The sequence below is a fragment of the Xenopus laevis genome, chromosome 1S, assembly GCF_017654675.1.
Source record: "Xenopus laevis strain J_2021 chromosome 1S, Xenopus_laevis_v10.1, whole genome shotgun sequence".
NCBI lineage: Eukaryota > Metazoa > Chordata > Amphibia > Anura > Pipidae > Xenopus > Xenopus laevis.
Genome location: NC_054372.1, coordinates 109,514,363 through 109,535,263, shown reverse-complemented (window position 1 = coordinate 109,535,263; position 20,901 = coordinate 109,514,363). Strand labels below are relative to the sequence as shown.

The 20,901-nt window shown below is 40.1% G+C and overlaps 1 protein-coding gene across 1 annotated transcript; it reads right to left on the bottom strand.

Moving 5' to 3' along the window:
* Positions 1-463: 463 nt before the first annotated feature.
* On the bottom strand, positions 464-16,040 carry nipsnap3a.S (nipsnap homolog 3A S homeolog). The gene is given in 6 exon segments (NM_001089854.1): positions 464-694; positions 3,754-3,840; positions 4,953-5,102; positions 8,127-8,285; positions 10,493-10,700; positions 15,749-16,040. Coding segments are annotated over 6 exon segments (768 nt in total). The 5' UTR covers positions 15,836-16,040; the 3' UTR covers positions 464-617.
* Between the last annotated feature and the right edge of the window lie 4,861 nt (positions 16,041-20,901).

Genomic DNA, 20,901 nt, shown 5'->3' with positions numbered 1-20,901 from the left:
AGAAGCACCTCCTTCTCTGAGTCCCTACCATTAGTTGCATGCAATCAAGCTGCTGTTATAGAAATCTATATCTTATCTATATTATGTAACCAACAACACTTAAACAATATTAAGAAATAATTAATTTCCAGGCAGAACCTGGGGATCAGGCCAAATAAACCCTGTAAGTGTCCCTGGTCATGGAGAACAGAACAGAGACCCTATGCCATAAGATTGGTGTATACATGCATACTTAAGTCTGGGGTATGCAAATATGTCTGTTTTGGTTAATGGATGATGATTTGACTAAAACAAGCAATAGGGTAGCTCCCCTTGTCAAGCAATATACATATACGATATACAAATAAGGATTCATTGGACCCTCATGTAACAGACTGGTTTTCTAGGAGGACCCGTATCCCCAGATCCATCAGCCCTTCCTTTTTCCACTCATTGTGGTCAGCTCCGAAACACAAAACAAACATTGGAGTTTTAGAGCTTTATTTGAAACAAATACATTATTAGTAGAACGTTTTTTTGAGATTTCAGCAAGGCCAGATCTTTCACAAATAACTAAAGTTCACACTTGACCTACTTCTACACCTGAGAGCAAGGATCTGTAGGATAACTGCGGCACATTATTTCATGGGTGAGAACTGGGTTGGGAGCAGCAGCAGGTTCCTCTGAGACTCCAGGAATCTTGAACTCTCTCTGACTGAAATTGAAACAAAACAGCAGATTTATTCTTTATGCGTCGTCTGTCAGTTGGGTTACAAGGGACAATACTGAAACCATATTCAGTTATACAGAAAGTGAGCAATAACTGAACCCTTTATAGAACGTTTGCATGTGCACATATGTGGTTATAGAAAGATAGCTCTGGTAATGGCAGGTCCAGCGTAGACTTTGATATACTCAGAATATCAACATAACACTATGAATTTACCTGCAACATGTTTTTTTTAAAATTCACGTCCCAACTAGTTGTCCAATTAAATGGAAACCACAGGGATCACCTGACAGAAAGTGGGAATGGCGGGAGCTACAACACTGAGCTGCTCCTGCAGGGAAAGTTGTACTACAAATAAAGGTATGGGGTCCGTTATCCGAAAACCTGTTATCCTGAAAGCTCTGAATCAAGGCCATCTCCCATAGACTCCATTTTATCCAAATAACCCAAATTTTTAAAAAATGATTTCCTTTCTCTCTGTAATAATAAAACAGTATCTTGTACTTGATCCAAACTAAGATGTAATTAATCCGTATTGGAAGCAGAACCAGTGTATTGGGTTTATTTATTGTTTACATGATTTTCCAGTAGACTTAAAGCAGTTGTTCTTCTTTAAAGACAAATAATTATAAAACTATAAAAAAATAAACAATGAAGACCAATTGAAAAACTGCTTGGAATTTCTATAACATACTAAAATTTAGCTTAAAATATGAAGATCAAAATTATGGAAAGATCTGTTATCAGGAAAGTCCCGGGTCCAGAACATTCTGCATAGCAGGTCCCATACCTGTATTTGTAATTATAAAACAGGGTGCAACGACGGTGTGTAATAATATTCACTGTAACACATTTTCTTGTAAGGAATATACACAGTGCAGAAGGTATTATGGAAACAGTGGGTCAGACATCTGGGATTCTGAAATTGTTGGCCAGCAAGGGAAACTGCAAGATATTTTAACTGGCGTATTTTACATTCTGTTCTTGTTACATCACCAGTTAGGCCCTGCTGCCAGTTACTCTCTAATGCTCTGTATTACAGCTCCATCTAGGGGCCTACTATTAAACCTACTATTAAACCATCCCCATCTTACTCTTCAACAACTTGCTGACTCCTTTATTCATTTAGGGATGTTATTGACTGTGTTTCTACTACATACACAAGATATGTATCTTTAGTGTACACAGTGCTGTACATGTTAATACATGAGGAGTAAAGACAGCACAATAAATATATAATATACAACGATTAAATAAAGTGTTAAGAGACAAAGGAGGTTCCTGAAGGACTTACAAGGATCAGTTAGAAAGGTATATGAATAAACATGAAGCTTCATTGAGGATACCAAGAGAATCGACTATTAGAAAGTAATGGCTGACATCAAAAGCACAGGAAAAATTCAGTATTATTAGAACAGAAAAATCTCTTTTTGCACTGAAGATCATTTGTAACTTTACATACAGCTCATTTACTGCGTATCTTGACAGCGCTATATAAATAAATGATGATGATTTACGTATTTAGTATACAGAGCAAAAAACCCTGTGAGTTAATGGCACACAAACAATGATTCCCTGCCCTTAACCGCTCAATAAGAAAATTGACAAAGCACAAGCCTCAGTTGTTTTTTGTGAAATTCTCAGCTGCAACATTGAATCTACAGAAAACGCAGTGGAAAAATATGTGACATTTCCCTAGAAGGCGAATAAATGTGTAGCAGTTGTTAAAGGAATAGTTCAGTGTGAAAATAAAAACTGGGTAAATAGATAGGCTGTGCAAAATAATATAGTTAGTTAGCCAAAAATGTAATGTATAAAGGCTGTACACATGTATAGCATGTAGCATTTAAAATCAAAATTCATCTGTATTCATTTCTATTCAGATTGTTAATGGGACCTAAAAATTAGCGCATCTAAGGTCCTGGGGTCAAGTAGGGTCCTACAATACAAACAAAGTTCATCCAGCGCTTAAATTGTGAATTCTTCAACTGGTGTAAAGTATCTAGATTACAGCCGCCTTCACTGGTCCACTGCTGGACTCTCCAATACTAAACAAATCTCTGTAGGGAAGCGCAAGAATGGATACTATGGTGCACTACCCTTACATTTCTATATTAAAGTGGCAAGTGCAACACACATTTTTTTCCTTCTGAAGAAGCGTGGCGCTCCATGTGAAACGCGTTAAGGATCAGGAGCAGTTTTAATTGTACAACGTTCTCAATTTCATGTTATTTTGTGAGTATACCCAGTTGCTGGGGCACAATTTCAAATAAATACGTCTGCACTATCATATATTTCTTCTTTTTATGAACATTGCGTGAATACTCGAGGGCACCTTGGAGTCAGCACCAGTTTGCTTGATGTGTACATACTTTGAAAATCTGGTGAGTAGGCAACTTCACCAGAGGTGGACTGATTTACCACCCTTGGTCTAACTTAACTGAAGGGTTTACAGCACCTGGGGTCTGGGGGCAGCTCAATGCTTTGGCAAAGCCAGTGTCACTTACAATGAGGGCTTATCAAGTTTATGTGTGGTACTCTACAAGTCACTACTAACTGGGTTTAGGGGATGAAGTCACTTTTTCAGCTTTAAGAAGCTGATGTAGCTAATCTGTGTGAAAAGAAACATAAAACAAGCTTTTATCCTTTAGCTGTGTTTTATGTTGTACAGAAACAGAGCAAAGTCACTTGTCTAAGACCTTGAATTGCAGTCTAGATCTGTTTATGCAAAGACTCAAATAAAAGCAACTTCCCATCTTCTTTTCATAGCTTGCACCAGGTACAGTTAACTATGGCAACCAATCATCAGTGAGTATTGATAGGTTACTACAGCTGGCTCAGTTTTGTTTCTTTGACAGTATTTTCCCCAAAGATGTTGCCCTTCTTCTCCCTGCAGCCTTATGTTTAAAAGTCCGGGTATCTAAATGCTAACAGAAATATGTGGCACTCAAAAGCACATACTTAAGTGTACATTAAATATGCCTGCAACCCATCAAGGGAAAAAAAAGCTCCATCTTTGAATAAAAGTACCCATTTTTTCTTACCTGCTGCTACCACTCTACCATCTTCATGTGCCCTATGTCTGCCAGACGCCCGACTGTCAGCATTCTCATTCCACCACAGCACATGCACTGTCAAACAAAGCATAACAATCATCTTTAAACATCTTATATGCTGGATTTAATAAGTGCAGGCTTTTCCAATGCTGCAGAAAAACACAGATGCTAACCTAAATCTGTTGAATTCCTTGAGGATGCCTTTTCCAGCCCTGCTCTGTTTCTGAAGATTTCAGGGATACATTTTCTATGCTTTTCAATGGTGGATGGTTAGTTGTTTTTGTTGCAACTGATAGTTGGTGATTGGAATGTTACTGTGAGTCAGAGTGAGGTGGAGTAAATCAGCATAAGTTGGCACAACAGCTGATCATCAGTAGTTACTATCCCTCACATTCTTGCACTTAGGTTAATTTGAATAAGGCGGGTACATATAGGTTGTATGGACGTCTTTATTAGTTATGTTGGTGCAAATGCTTGAAGTGGCCACTTTTTCAAACATGTCCAGTGAGCCATAATCAGAGGAGATCCTTTAATACCCTAGACATGAGCCCACCCTTAAACAAATGTGGCATACCCCTCAAATTAGTTTTAAAAAATTCCTCACACATAAATCTTTAATAGTTTGGACTTTTGAAGGCAATCCCGCTTTAAAAAAAGAAAAGTCCCCAGTGCTTTTGACAGCTTTAATGCATTTCCGGCATACAGGATATGATGTCACTGACATACGATTGAGAAAGATGTTGCTTCACTTTATCAGTTCGCCTGGTCTGAGTTGGTGAAGTGAACTCTGGCAAAAGGATAGCGTTCAGTAAAATTTGCATCTTAGTGAATTTACGGGGTAACGACTGTTCGCCAAAAGCAAAAAGTCGCCACGCAATAGGGTGCGCATGAGCGCCAGCAACGGTCTTGTTTGCTAGCAAATTGTCAATGAATTGGCGATGTCCCTGCGAATGAGATTTCATGGCGACGGCCACTTCGCACTTTAGTGGATCTGCTCCTTTGTGTTCACCATCCTTTGACCAAAGTGACTGCCACTGGCCACATCTCAAGCAAGGATCAAAATGCACATGGGTACATGTCATAATACTAAATAAAGTGCATGAGGAACTCTCTACTGCTTTCTCTTCATTTTATGTTATTAGTTTGTAAAAGACACACAGTTCATATTTGCAGCATATTGGTATTACCTTGGTTGAGTGATCCATACTCTGTGTTGAACACACCAACAAGCTTAGTGTAGCCAGTGTTCACGTGAGTTGAAATTGCTGCTCTGAAGGCATGACCCCAAACTGCTGGCCCTCCAGGCTTAAACTGAAAGCTGACCAACTCATAAACCCCTGTGAAAAAAGAGGGCATTTAAGCGTGTCTCTCATCATATGAATGTTTATTTGCCACCTTCATCATTCATTCATCTCAAGCTTTAAAGTTATCAACATACCTGTGTCATTGAGCCAGATACTGTACTTACATCTCCCTTTGTTATAAAAGTAACAGCATTGCCTAGTAATTCAAAGCAACTAGTCTGCTGGTAGAATTCATTGGTCACCTGTTTTAAAGAACATATCTGATTGGCTGTTGTGGTGTAACTACCATACAGAAGATACCACTATCACAGGGGGCCCGGTCAGTCACAGGGTCTGTTGTATGGTTCAATATTGAATTCACTTTCCAGTTTCCAAGTTACTAAAGGAGTGCAGGTGCAAGCCATGTACAGGGGGAGAGAGGGATTTCAGTTTTAGGTGGGGCCCCCGAATTTCTTTTTTTTTGGTACTGGCATAGGCATGTCACACCAGAACATTTTACAGCAGTAAAATAAAATGATCACAGTGCTAAAAAATACCAATGAACTGAAATTAAACTTTAGGGGACAGGACTGCTCTAAGAACTACCAACGTGAGTAGTAGCTCTTGCTCCTGCCTTTTCAAAAATGCCAAATATCTGACTAACCCCCAAAGGGTTGGCAATAAGTTGAGAAGTATTTCTGACAGATACCTTCTGTTGCAGCAGGTTGGTTTGCTTGTCTGAAATTGTGGCTATTCGGAAATTCACACTAAATTTAAGACTGAGTTAAAAGCTAGACTAATATCAACTACACAACTAGCATTGGTGTAAGGAAGTAAATGTGAATCTTTTTCATTACCTATGGAGCTGTCCTAGAGGAAAACAAAGTTTGGCTGGATTTGGAGAAATGTATCCTGCTTAAACTAGGATTTCATATTAAAGTGTCCCCTGAATTTGCTTTTTTTAAGATGGGTTCTCCTGGGGGCTCAATAATGGGGCACTCTCCTGCAGATTATAATATTCTTTTAAATGATCCTCCTTTTTTAAGGCTGCCACTAAAAAATCGAATTTATTCTAATTTTGGTTGTTGGAAGCCACTCCATCGTTAAAAGATATTCTTTCCCAGTTAAATCTCCTTTGCTGGCAGGATGCGATTAGAGTGAGAACTACGGATCCCCAACTAAAACATCCTTTGCTTGAGAGGTGGTCTCTGTTCTTAGACCAAGTTGATTCCCGTTATAAATTTCGAATTCTGGGTATACTCCAAATTCCATTTACTTAACGGGGAACTATCGTGAAAATGAAAATGTAATATAAGCTTCCTCATACACTTTCTAAATAGAATCAATTACAAATTCTGCACTGTTTCTGAAACAATCAAGTTTATCTTCACTATCCCTTCTCTTCATTCTGTCTTCATGCAGGAGTTGGGTGTCAGATTATCATTGACAGTTAGATCCAATATATCTTATAGGGGGGACTTATTTTGTCTAGATGTATTAGAGCTCAGTCTATTAAAATCACCAGAAATTCTGTCTCTCTACATGCTGGATTTGTGCAAATTTGTGTTTGTACTGGAATCAGTTATTTGAATGAGCTCTAATTCATCTGCTAGGAAAGAAAGCCCCCCATATATGAATATCTGACACCAAACTGCTGCTTGAAGACAGAATGAAGAGAAACAGAGGAATAGTGAAGATAGGGGGGGGGGGGGGGGGGGGGTGGTGTGTGTGTGTGTGTGTGTGTGTGTGTGTGTGTGTGTGTGTGTGTGTGTGTGTGTGTGTGTGTGTGTGTGTGTGTGTGTGTGTGTGTGTGTGTGTGTGTGTGTGTGTGTGTGTGTGTGTGTGTGTGTGTGTGTGTGTGTGTGTGTGTGTGTGTGTGTGTGTGTGTGTGTGTGTGTTTCTTCAGTAGGGTTTACACTTTTTCCGAAAATTTCATACTGCCTTAACTCATATTACTTAGTATGCAATTATTTTGGATATAACAGTTTTGCTGTTTTAAATGTTCTTTATGTCAAAAGCCTATGGGGTTCTCTTCTTTGTCCTTCTCCCTCCAGCCAAAAGACATATAAAGGGTTGGGAGCCCTAGTGGGGCTGAGTTTCAGGGGGAGAAGGAGCCAATAGCCACACATCATTCTCCAGATCAGTACATCTGATACATATTGAAGTTGTCTGAGAGTCTGGATGACCTAATACATCCAATGCACAAATTTTTGGAGTGACTCGAAACGAAGATATTTCACATTCTGCTAATTGGCCCTACAAGTACCTCCTGACCTGATGAACTGTAAAGTATTTAATGTTATATATATTTAAATGACTCTAAGGTGCCATTAATATATTATATAAAATGCTGCCTATAATGAATTGTTCCTAAGTTCTTAATCAGTGTTCTACCCAGTCAGTTTCTATATCTCTCTTATTTTTATAAGATTTTAGCATGAATAACTGCAAACTTTTGACCTTGAAACCATTGTAACTTGTGCAAATGCTGCACGGCTGTGCCAAGAGATGGAAAATTGGCAGTGCACAGTTACAATAACAATATTACATTAAATAAGTGCAATATTTGCTTTCCAATACCTTGAACAATGCAAATGAAATAATGATGGCAAACCTGACTTGAGAAAATGTAAAAAATACCTGCACCCAAACCCACCCAACAAAACCCCACCAGATTTGTGGCATTTATAGTACATTGGCCTGGCTATAATCCCCTTGTACTACACAATATCAAACACAGGTATGGAACCTGTTATCCAGAATGCTCGGACCTGGGGTTTTCCGGATAAAGGTGAAAGGGCACAGGATACACAGCAGATAACAGATAAGCTCTGTAGTATACAACAGGATTCTTTAATGTGTATTCTGTGCTTGAATGGTTGCCCCCATGGCTACACAGCAGCTTGTTTATATAAACTATAGTTGTGTTTCTGAAGCAAACAAACCAATTTTACCAGTGCAGGGCAACAGTATATTATATTGCCATTCCTTCAAAACACTTCCATTTTTTTGCTGTTACTGTTCCTTTAAGTAAGTAACAAAAAGTAGGACAGCTAGTAAAGTAATAGTTACACATACCTTCAGTTTCTGGCTTCTGTAATTTGCACCAAGGCACCAAGTAAGCAACTTCATTGTCCTGATTGTCCAGCATGGGTAACATTTTTAATAAATATTTGTCCAGCCAGTCTCTGTCTTGGGCAAGCTTTGCTCTAACAGCTGCTCTGTGGGCAAAGCTGTCTGTGAAAGAGAAAACAAAATGTAACTAGTAGACTAATTCTAATTTACTTAAAGTAATACACACATTGGCATGTTAGTCCGAGGACCCAGCTTCCTGGTTATGAATGCTGAGTTTCCACAGACATATAACATCCCTAGCTGATATATCAAGGGGGGAAGTCAGGTTGCTTTATTCTTATTCAGATAACAAAGCCTAGTTTGGTGACTAGAACACCAGGGGGAAAAAAAGTGGCCTCAGGAATCTCAGAATATGACGGGTTGTGTTAAAAATCTGCTAGTATACAGGCGTTATTTACCAGAAGATAGAAATACATGAAATACAGCCCAATGAATTCCGACAACTAACTAGATCACAGTGAGTTTTGTAAAGCAGTAACACAGATTATAATTTCATGCCTGTAGTATACATACAATCTGCTGCCGTCCCTCTGCTTTTATGCATATGTACAACTACCATTATTCTCATTTTGCAACTTCTTATGTTACACATTAGGTTTCAAGCTTTGTAAAGTTCTGTTGTTGAGTGAGAAACCTTAAAGGAACTTAAGTTGTTAGAGGACCAACATCTGGGGCAACGGAGAGATCAGAAACACAATATGGTGTTGTATATTCCAATTAGGTTATATAGCACCGTGCGTGGATATAGCTCATATTTTTGCAATTGTTAAGGTGAACAGTTTCTTTCCCCTTTAGATCCAATAACACAGCTTCACTCCAGCAGCCTTCACCAATTTAGCAGAAATGCCTACTAACAAGACCCAGTCTGGGGGATAGCGCATATATTATTTCCCATATGGATCCTCCTCACAATGTATCTTTGGCTCCAAAAAGAGAGCGTTAAGATTCAATAGTATAATTCTATTTATTAAAAAGTTTTCTTTAAAAAAGTTTTACACTGACACAATGACGTTTTGGTCCTATATAATCACAAGTTCTTATGCAGGTTTGGCATTCGGAGTATGGAGAATGATGGTTCTGCCGGCAAGTTAAATAATTCTCCTCGTGGCTTTCCCCGCATCCTGTGATGACGTCACTTCCACATGACGCATTTCGCCAGTCCAATTCTTCAGAGACATGTGACCTATTGTGCGTGTTTCCCTTAAAAAGACAGTTGCGTCCTGTTTCCATGGCAACCCTCCTCCCTTCGGATCAGCGTGCTCATTTCTCTGTACTTGCGGGTTTGCGCTGTGTGGGTTGTCATGGCAGCTGGGTGAAGTAGGCATTTCTGCTAAATTGGTAAAGGCTGCTGGAGTGAAGCGGTGTTGTTGGATTTAAAGGGGAAAGTAACTGTTCACCTTAAAGGGGTGGTTCACCTTTGAGATAACTTTTAGTATGATATAGAGAGCGATGTTCTGCGACAATTTGCAATTAGTTTTCATTTTTTATAATTTAAGGTTTTTGAGTTATTTAGCTTTTTATTTGACATCTCTTATTTGCATTTTAAGCAATCTGATTGCTAGGGTACAAATTCCCCTAGCAACCATGCATTGATTTGAATAAGACACTAGAATATGAATTGGAGAGGGACTGAATAGAAAGATGAGTAATAAAAAGTAGTAATTACAATACATTTGTAGCCTTACAGAGCATTTGTTTTTTAGAAGGGGGTCAGCGACACCCATTTGAAAGCTGCAAAGAATCAGAAGAAAAAGACAAATAACTATAAAACTATAAAAAAATAAAAAAAATTAAAACCAATTGAAAAGTCTAAAATTGTCCATTCTATAACATACTAAAAATTACCTTAAAGGTGAACTACCCCTTTAACAATCGCACAAATAGGAGCTAAATCCACACACGGTGCTATATAACCTAATTGGAATATACTATACCATATTGTGTTTCTGATCTCTCCGTTGCCCCAGGTGCTGGTCCACAATTGCGATTCTCTATTTACAGTGGGAGACTGTGGAAGGATCGGCATGAAGCATAAAGGACAAACTAACCTTCCTTTTTTTTTTTATAATCAGCAAATGTCCCTGCTCACTCAATATGTGTACGAGCCGCCATTTGTGTGCAAACCAGTACACATTGCTGAACGGACACAGCCTCCTGTGGCTCAACCAGGCAGATTAGTGGCCAGAAAACATAATGTCCCTCATTCTGGTCTAGGCTGGTCCAGACAGCTTTAATGAAAATCTACATTCAACAGTTGCGTGAAGCTTTACAGTATAGCAGCAGAGTTATTTTTACAAAAAAAATTGTACCGTATTTCCAGATATGGAACAGCTTATTTAGGCCTCCAAACTCTAGCGTCCAGTAGCCGACCAACTCTGAGTGTGCTGTGCGCATGTGAATGTTTTCATTAGTGAGCTTCATGAAATCACTCATCATTGCAGGTTTTACAGAATAAGTGCGAAATTCATAAAAAGTTGTGTCTTCCTGACGTTGGCCAGTTGCATACATCGCTCGCATCTGAAAAATTAAAAGAAGCAAACAATAAACGTCAACAATGAATGGCACAAACACTGATCTTTTCTCCTTTAAAGGGCATGTAAAGTCTAAAATAGAATAGAAATGCTGTGTTTTGTATACTAAATATACACATGAACTTACTGCACAAGCCTAATCAAACAAATAATTTATGCTTTCAAAGTTGGCTACAGGGGATCACCGTCTTGTAACTTTGTTAAACATATTTGCAAGACTGTGCACATGCTCAGTGTGTTCTGGGCTGCTTAGGGATCGACATAAATAAAGCTGCTTGAATTCTGCATGGCTGGGAAGTAAGGCGGGGGCTCCCCCTGCTGTTGATAAGTATGATTGTTTCCCTGCTCAGCAGTTAGGGACCGTCTGACAATTCCTATCCACAGCAGTAAATGAAGGGAGAATTTCACTGCATACAGTCAGGTTTCTTATAAAAATGGTACACATTTTTTAATTAAAGTATATTGGAGATAGGTTTCTTTTTCATTAAAGAAAGTAAAAATGGGATTTTATTTTTTTACATGCCCTTTAAAAGATAAAGAATCTCTCTCACATACAGAAAGCACTACACTGCATTTACATTCTACATTATTAGATTTTTTTTAACGTAAAACACAATTTGTTTAATGAAACCAAAGCTGGTAGATTTCATAGTACTGATCAAATCAGTTCTCAGTTATCTACACACTTCCATTTCACTTTGCGAATAAGTGCCATGAGTTAAGCTACAGAGAAGGAAAATATAGAGCAAAATCAAGTTGCATTCCGCCTGCATTCAGCAGTTCCTGGGGTGCTGTGAATACAAACCCACAGAAAAGAATGGGCTGCGCTGATTCATGTATTACCTTGTGGTGGAATGCAAGACAGAACCAACACAAGGGAACGCTTATGTGACAGAGGCCTAACAGATATCACAGGCAAGGGTAGCCCAAATCTGGTATACGCTTCAAAGCTGAAATATATACAGGTATGCTATCTATTATCCAGAAAGATCTGTATTACAGGACATCCATCTCCCATAGATTCCATTTTATTCAAATGTTTTTAAACTATTCCCTTTTTCTCTGTAATAATAAAACAGTAACCTTGTATTTGATCCAAACTAAGACATATTGTAATTAAAGGGATACTGTCATGGGAAAAAAAAAAATTCTCAAAATGAATCAGTTAATGGTGCTGCTCCAGCAGAATTCTGCACTGAAATCCATTTCTCAAAAAAAGCAAACACATTTTTTTATATTCAATTTTGAAATCTGACATGGGGCTAGACATATTGTCAATTTCCCAGCTGCCCCAAGTCATGTGACTTGTGCTCTGATAAACTTCAATCACTCTTTACTGCTGTACTGCAAGTTGGAGTGATATCACCCCCTCCCTTTTCCCCCCCAGCAGCCAAACAAAAGAACAATGGGAAGGTAACCAGATAACAGCTCCCTAACACAAGATAACAGCTGCCTGGTAGATCTAAGAACAACACTCAATAGTAAAAACCCATGTCCCACTGAGACGGAAAAACAGCAGCCTGCCAGAAAGCATTTCTCTCCTAAAGTGCAGGCACAAGTCACATGACCAGGACAGCTGGGAAATTGACAAAATGTCTAGCCCCATGTCAGATTTCAAAATTGAATATAAAAAAATCTGTTTGCTCTTTTGAGAAATGGATTTCAGGGCAGAATTCTGCTGGAGTAGCACTATTAACTGATGCATGAAAAAAAAAAACATGTTTTCCGATGACACAATCCCTTTAATCCTTACTGGAGGTCAAATCAGCCTTTTGGTTCTATTTAATGTTTAAATTGTTAGACTTAAGGTATGAAGATCCAAATTACAGAAAGATCTGTTATCCAGAAAACCCAGGTCCTGAGCATTCTGGATAATAGGACCTGTACCGGTACAGTATTTTTCTGAATCTGGTACAACTACTGTGATATTTCTATCTTCTGTCCCTAGTTATATATACACTTTCTCATCAATCTCCTTTATTTCCCTTCTTTTGTTTTTCTGACCTAAGTCTAAATACAGGCAGAGCATTGGCTCCAATGCTCTCAGTCTTCGTCATTTTAAAGGCATAGAGAAGCAGATCTGCTCCATGACCCATCACCATTTGAATAAGTTGCATGCAGTCCCACACAGGCGAGCAGAGGTAGGCCTGAAAATGAACACTTTTGCATATCTGGGCCAACCTCTGCTCCATGAAACTGCAAATAAGTGGATCTTATGTTTTAACTGATGGAGTGTTGCAGTCTAACAAGTACAGTTGGTGGGTAATAAAAGTATTAGGGTAGCTAAGAAATGCTTTAATGAAGATGTATGGGCTGGTTGATGATTGAGAGTAACGTATAAAAGCTTATGATGCATTTTATTTTTTGTTGTGACTGATCCTATAATAAATAAGGAGGCACCCCATTAGGACATAAAAAGCTTTATTAAGGGAATATAAAATGTAAAATTTAGCTTCAATGTAGGTGTTTGTGGCTGCTATGGCTTTTATCCTAGCACACAAGCAATAATGAGTAGAAGTAGTATTGAACTGGCTGGCTACATTGTAATGCTGCAGTAGCCTCAAAATGTAGTTTTGAAAAAATACTATCCAAAAATGCTCAAAACTAGTGTCATCTGAAAATCCAAAACCACACAGGTAGGTGAAGTGGCTCCTAATAAAGCTGCCATAATACTGTAAGTGCAAATATGAAAGGAAACTTGTGAAAAACATTTTTTTTTAAGTAAAAACCTAAAAAAATGGAAAAGTCAGTGGATCCCAGTAAGTGCCAGGACATACTGGGTAAAATGAATACAGGTATGGTATCTGTTATCCAGAAACCTGTTATCCAGAAAGTTCTAAATTACAGGAAGGTTTTCTCCCTTAGACTCTATTTTAATCAAATAATTAAGTTTTAAAAGATATTTTCTTTTTCTCTGTAATAATAACACAGTACCTTGTACTTGATCCCAACTAAGCTATAATCAAACCTTATTGGAGGCAAAACAATCCCATTCAATTTAATTAATGTTTAAATGATTTTCTTAGTAGGCGGAAATTATGTAGATCCAAATTATGGAAAGACCCTCATTTAGAAAGCCCCAGGTCACCAGCATTCTGGATAACAGGTTCTATACCGGTACATGACAAGCGCTGAAACACAGGTTGACAATCGGCCCCTGAACCTCCCATTTTCTGTTTATTCCCCTATCCAAATTATTAGAATGCTAAAAAAAATCAGTTATATGGTTGTGACTACAGATTCCAGGCCTGGAGTTTATTAAGGTATGTGTGGTAGCCAGTATGTGTGGTCTGTGTCCTGAGAATTCCCTTTAGATCAGAGGTTTTCAGACTTCTGACATTTGGCCAGGGCAGGGCACTCCACAGAATGGGTGACTATTGGTAGAAGTCTGAAGGCTCACATATATACACAGGCATGAATTACAAGGGAATATATGATAGCAGACAGGGAGTGTGACTGTGTCTGAACCGCATTAGAGCTTGCAGGGTAGCATGGGAGAGGTAGTTCTGCATCCCTGGGTTTAGTGCAACAGGATGGTCCTGTAGCATTGAATACAATAAAAGACGGCACCAGCCACAGAACAGAATGCAGGTATAGGATCTGTTATCTGGAAACCCATTATCCAGAATGCTCCGAATTACTGAAAGGCTGTCTCCCATAGTCTCCATTTTATCCATATAATTTTAAATGTTTTCCTTTTTCTCTATAATAATAAAACAGTACCTTATACCTGATCCAACCTAATATATAAGCCTAAGCCTATTGGGTTTAGTTAATATTTACATGATTTTCTAATAAACGTAAAGGGCACCTGTTGGGTAAAAATGTTATCCCCAACCAAAGGTGTGGGCTAATAGAGCCCGCATTCCGGTTGGGGGTAACAGTAGTTTTTTTTTTTCAAATGCTCCCCACCAGCAATACGATCCCGCACCGGGAGCTGCTGCAGCCACGTTGTGTCACTCGCATTCGCATAATGCGCAAGTGACGTCACATGCATGCGCACAACGAGCAAGTGCAGGTAGCTTATAGCTGGCGGGGGCATTTAAAAAAAAAAAACTGCTGTTATCCCCAACTGGAATGCGGGCTCTATTAGCCCACACCTTTGGTTGGGGATAACGTTTTTACCCAGCAGGTGCCCTTTAAGGTTTGAAGATCCAAATTACGGAAAGATCCGTTATCCGGAAACCCCCAGGTCCCAAGCCTGTACCAGAAAGGGCACCAAATAAAAGTACAATAGCTGATGATGTTGCATTCAGTTACAATCCATGTCAATGTACTGCATGCATGCTGATATAAACTAGACTATCTGCTCTCTTGCTCCAGGGCAGGGGTGTCCAAACTTTTGTCTCGCAGGGCCACATTGGAAAAATAAAAATTTGTCTGGGGCCACACAACAAACACATTTGATTTGTAAAAGTAAAGGAAATGCACAGAAAAGAACTACAATGCCAGTTGGATAACCAGATGGAACTATACACTGGAATATGGGACACCTGGATATTAAATAAGACTTATTATATTATTATTACTAACTGGGCAATGGGCAGAGTCCCCCCATCTCCTAAATCCTTTGCAACATGACGTTTCCTCGGGAACCAAGCTGGGCCGAATTCATATGCATCCTGGGCCGCATGTGGCCCTCGGGCCGCAGTTTGGACACCCCTGCTCCAGGGTAATCTAGTAACAGACTGACACAAGGTCATACAGAGGGGTCAGCTCACAGATTCTGATGCTGCTACTGAACCAGGACAGTTATATAGACACTTATTTACATTACAAAGACCTTTTCCCTGTACAGTAGTTACACAGCAAAGAGATTGAAGACAGGTCATATTAAACACTGGTGAGCAAGTTAGAGGTTGACAGTTGTGCCTTGTGCGACATATTCTAGCCGGCCTGCCAAATATACATGATGTGATTCTAATAGCAGGGCCGCACAATGGCAGTGACTGTAGGACGTAACCAGTGCCCCCCTGTTGGCTGTTATTTCTGCCCAAATCGCTGGAACTTTTATTCGCACTGCAGTAGGGTCACCTGAGCCAAAGCAGCCGGATCCCGCCAGGCAGAAGCAGCTGTTGATGCCAATTTCCCAGTGGCCAAGAAGGAGCGTAGAGTGCACATCATGGTGACACTGCTGATCTGTATCCTCCCGCACCAAACCTCTGTGCTGCTCGCTTATGATAAAGTGTAATGGCAGGGGGCAGACACAGGCCCAGAATGGTAAGGTCAGTACCCTGCACCGTTAGTTTCTCAGGGAACTACTTGTAGGTCAGTGCCCCCACTCCTCGCATTCATGCCTGACGTGTATACAGGCAAGTTCTTTCCGGACCTTGTTCAGACAGCAACGCCCCCTGCCTGTACCACACACACTGCAGCTGAGGGGGAGTGCAGACTGTACCATTTTCCACAGCGTCTTTAAAGCATGTGCGACACTTCCTTGTTAATAGCAGAGCAGCACTCATAATCAGTACAGCAAACGCGGATAGCTTGTAGTTGCACTTGAATTATCTTAAAAGGGCAGTTTACTCCTCCTGCTGTAACATTTAAAAGGATTCTGTCATGATTTTTATGGTGTCGTTTTTATTTCTAAATTACACTGTTTACAGTGCAAATAATTCACTCTGCAATATAAAATGTAATTCCTGAACCAGCAAGTAGGGTTGCCACCCTGCCGGTATTTTACAGGCCTAGCCGGTAAAACACCTGCCAAGGCCAGGGCCGATATTACAAATTTACTGCCAGTAAACTTGCAATACTCCTAACAAAAGCCCTCAGCCCGCCCCCAACCCGCTCCAAATTTACAGTTTTTGCTGTCTTCTGGCCAATCCCGTGTTCAGACCCCACCCCTTTACATCATGGGCCGCCCCCTTTTATATCACGAACCTCCCGTTTGCTCCCGTCCCCACCACCAGCCAATGAGCATTTTATCAAAAGGTGGCAACCCTACCAGCAAGTGTATTTTTTTAGTTGTAATATTGGTGTGTAGGCAGCCAACTCAGGTCATTTTGCCTGGTCATGTGCTTTCAGAAAGAGCCAGCACTTTAGGATGGAACTGCTTTCGGGCAGGCTGTTGTTTCTCCTACTCAATGTAACTGAATGTGTTGCAGTGGGACCTGGATATTACTATTGAGTGCAGTTCTTAGATGTACCAGGCAGCTGTTATCTTATGTTATGGAGCTGTTATCTTATGCAGTGTCGGACTGGCCCACCGGGATACCAGGAAAACTCCTGTTGGGCCCAGATGTCAGTGGGCCTCTTGTTACTAATCATTTGGCCTATTTCATGGTCATTCCCTATTTCTTTATGGGAACAAAGCTTCTTAATAATGGAAAAATAGAGTAGAGAATAGAGACTAGGAGAATAAAGAGGTTGAGTGAGGAAAGGAGGTATAATAGCTTGGAAAGTGGGCCCCTGGTCTAAAGTTTTCTGGTGGGCCCCAGGCATCCCAGTCCGACACTGATTTTATGTCAGGGAGCTGTTATGTGGATACCTTCCCATTATTCTGTTGTTAGGCTGCTGGGGGCAGCAAGAGGGGGTGAAATTCTGCCACACTTTTCACCCTTTAGTGGGGCAGTTCCTTGGTAAGTGGTCACAGTGCCTGGTGACAATATCTTTCTGCACACGGATACTAAATGCTGGTTCACAAATGCTGTGGAATGTACTGTGGGTCTGTATGCCTCATATAGACGTTATGAAAATGATTAACTTGATTATTAAACATTCTGGGTCCCCTAATAACAGCAGGGTGCTTTCAACATTGTGTCACATTGTGGTTCATGTAAAATTCCTTTGATGTCTCATAAGGGGGCTCTCTTATCTCAACTGGTTTTTCACAATTTTTTTTGCTGGTTCCACTGGGAAGGTCCAACCTTAATAAGACCAGATGATAATATCCAAAGTCTCATTAGGAGGGGCGTAACCCCTTGACAAAGGGGTTACGCCCCGAAACGTTGCATCCGCAAATAAACGAGCAAGGGTTTCCCTGCTAGAAATATCCTGTTGTGCCGGTCATTTAGATAGGACAACCTTTCAAAATGTTCCTTGTGAGGCTTTAGAAGTTTCTTCTTCCTCACTTTCCGCTTCACTTGAGTATTTTATAGTGAACGGATTTACTTTCTCTCGGAATGGTGTGCCCCGCTTTTCAAGAGGTATTGTTGGATTAAAAACTCATTGGTATTGTTGTGCTAAAAACTCAGTGCCAAAGCAGCTCCGGTTGGTTGTGCTTCAAGAATACTGGATGGACCAATGAAAGTCACTGGAGAGAGATGGGAGGGCAAGCTGCCTGTCAAGAGGAGAGGACAAAGCACAATGCCTCAGTGATGGAAGGTCAAGCTATCAGCCTCTAAGTTATTTTTGCTAAAATGGGCCCCATTTTGGCTGCCCCTTTTTCTTACAGAGGATGCCCAGGTACCCAGGTATCTACTTCAGGCCAGGGGTTCCCCATCTAGCACCTTGCCCTTACTTTGCCCATACCATTCCAATACTTTGCCCTTACCTTACCCTTACCTTGCCCATAACTTGCCCTTACCTTGCCTTTACATCAACTTGAGTCTTTTTCTCCATACAGAACCCTTTTTGGGGACAGTGTTCTGTACCAAGCTTTAAAAAAATTTTGATTTGAGAATCTGATTAGCAAAGGTCAGTTACTCTGTAATGTAGCCTGAGGAAAATGCAGCTGTAGAGTTAAGCTGGCCATAGATGTAAAGATTTTTAAAAGATCCGATCGTCATTGTGAGACCACAATTATCTCGAAACGATTGAACGATCTTACGTATTATCCATCAACTAAAAAGACCGTTTGCCAGGAAAACAAAGGGTAGCTGCCTGCTTGTCCCTGCAAACATAGATAGATTGCACTGGGACTGATAAAGATTTTTTAACCTGGCCGATCAATTTTCGGACAGATGACGGACGAAAAATCGTAAGATGTACGATCGTTCGAATCCCACTAACTTCACGATAATTTCAAAGGATTGGTCGGACTTCGCTAAAATCGGTTGTTTGGCAAGAAAAATCTTTGCGTCTATGGGGACCTTTAATGTAAGTATCTGTCTCTCGTTAATGTAGCCTGAGGAGGTTTGCCTAGCATCAGCCTGCAGTTGAAACCAACAGTGGAGGAGGGGAGAAACAAATAGCACAGAGGGAAAGTTATGACTAGAGGTGGCCATAGACTCAAAGATCCGCTCGTTTGGTGACATCGCCAAACGAGCGGATCTTTCCCTGATATGCCACTAACGGCATGGCTATAATGGGGGTAATTTGAACGTTCGGCCTTATGGCCGAACGATCGAATTACGATGCGCCATGGGGCTCCGACGGGTCGGTCGGTTAAAAATCAAACCTTCCCGATCGATATCGTGGCCAGATATCGATCGGGAAGACCCGTCGGAAGCCCCCATACACGGGCAGATAAGCTGTCAAATCGGTCCAAGCGGCCGATATCGGCAGCTTTATCTGCCCGTGTATGGCCACCTTAAGTCAGTGAAGGGGAGGGAAAACAAGCAGTAAGGGTGATCAATCTACTGAATGAATGCAGGGAAGAACAAACAGGGCTGCCCATCTTGCCACGCCCAATACTCCCTCATTAGAGGGTTACTTAGGCAGAAGGTGCTGGCAGCTCCTGAGTGAGATACTAGAGACTCCAGGACAGGATACTTGCAAAAGGAGAGCGTTGGAACAGCTTTCAGGCTAATACAGATGTAAAGATGAAGCCACTTGGATTTGTGTGTTTAATGCGTCATGACTTGAGATACAGTATATGTATATTTCAAATGACATGCTTAAAATTATGTACAGCATCTTTACTTCACTATCCAGCCACCAAACGATTGTAAGCATAGGATAATAAGCTAAATCAGATGAGTTCCCAAGGACCTGAGTGTTAATCCTGGGCCCCTGTGACAAACAGGACTGTGGCATAATGGATGGAGCCTTTCTTTCCAAATGATATCACCTATTGCTTCAACTGAAAGTCATAAGCATAGTACTAAGAAATCTAAATATCATGTCTGGCACATTGCCACTGCAGTAAGTTAAAATGAGCTAGGGAAATGAGTTTGAATTTACAGGTAGAAAGGTAACAAATTGGGCAAAATAATATACATAGTATACATACAGTATGCTGTGACTTTTTCACTTTTATTTCTGCATTTTCAGAGTTTAAAGAACAACTCAACCATCAAAGACACAAAGACTTGGTCTGTCTTTTTGCTAAGAATCAGTTTGGAGTTTGTTTCAACTAAAAATTGGGATTTTATAGTAAAAAAACTCAAATGTTTAGAGTTTTTGGCATTCAGACTGTGATAAATAACCCCCTCAGACTAAGAAAATTAAAAGTGTGCTAGGGCGAGATACATAATACATTCTAATCGAACACAATGGCTGCAAGAACAACATACCAGCTGGTAAAATTATAATATTTCTATCCATATGAGGAATATTTAAATAAAAATGCACACAATACAACTATGTTCTTTTATTTTCTGTCTAGAACACTCATATGTTTAAGGTAACATTTATTAGCAGAAAGCAGCACTTATCCAGATGATGCTCATCCCATATCTCCCTCTACAATAGAATGGTATCAGTAACAATGTACTATAAGTCCTGCTAGTCTTTCTCTAGTTCAGGGTTTTAAAAAAAATAATTGCAATTGTTTAAACATGTATATCTTGTGCAAATTCAGTAAAGTTTTTGGGCATTTGTATTTTGTAACTATTTTGAACTTTGTGTTTTGAGAGACTGGCTTTTTATTCATTTTCTGTATGTTCCACAAATCCATTGTTCTAAGGACAAATAGATTCCTACCAAGATAAACTACTACTGTGCATTTACATTTCAGCTAATGGCCCAGAAGTATTCATAATGATCTCATGACTGGTCATACAACTTAAAGAAGGAAAGGCTAAAATGAAGTAAGCTTTATCAGAAATGTCTATATAAATACACCAGTAAACCCTCAGAGTAATGCTGCTCTGAGTCCTCTGTCAAAAGAAACACTACATTTTTTTCCTTCTATTGTGTACACATGGGCTTCTGTATCAGACTTCCTGTTTTCAGCTGAAACCTCCAGGGCAGGGCTTGAGCATGCTCCGTTTGCTCCTCTCCCCTCCCTCCCACCATCCCTGATGTAATCTGAGCTCAGAGCTGTAAGTGAGCAGGGAGAGACTCAGGCAGGAAGTGATGTC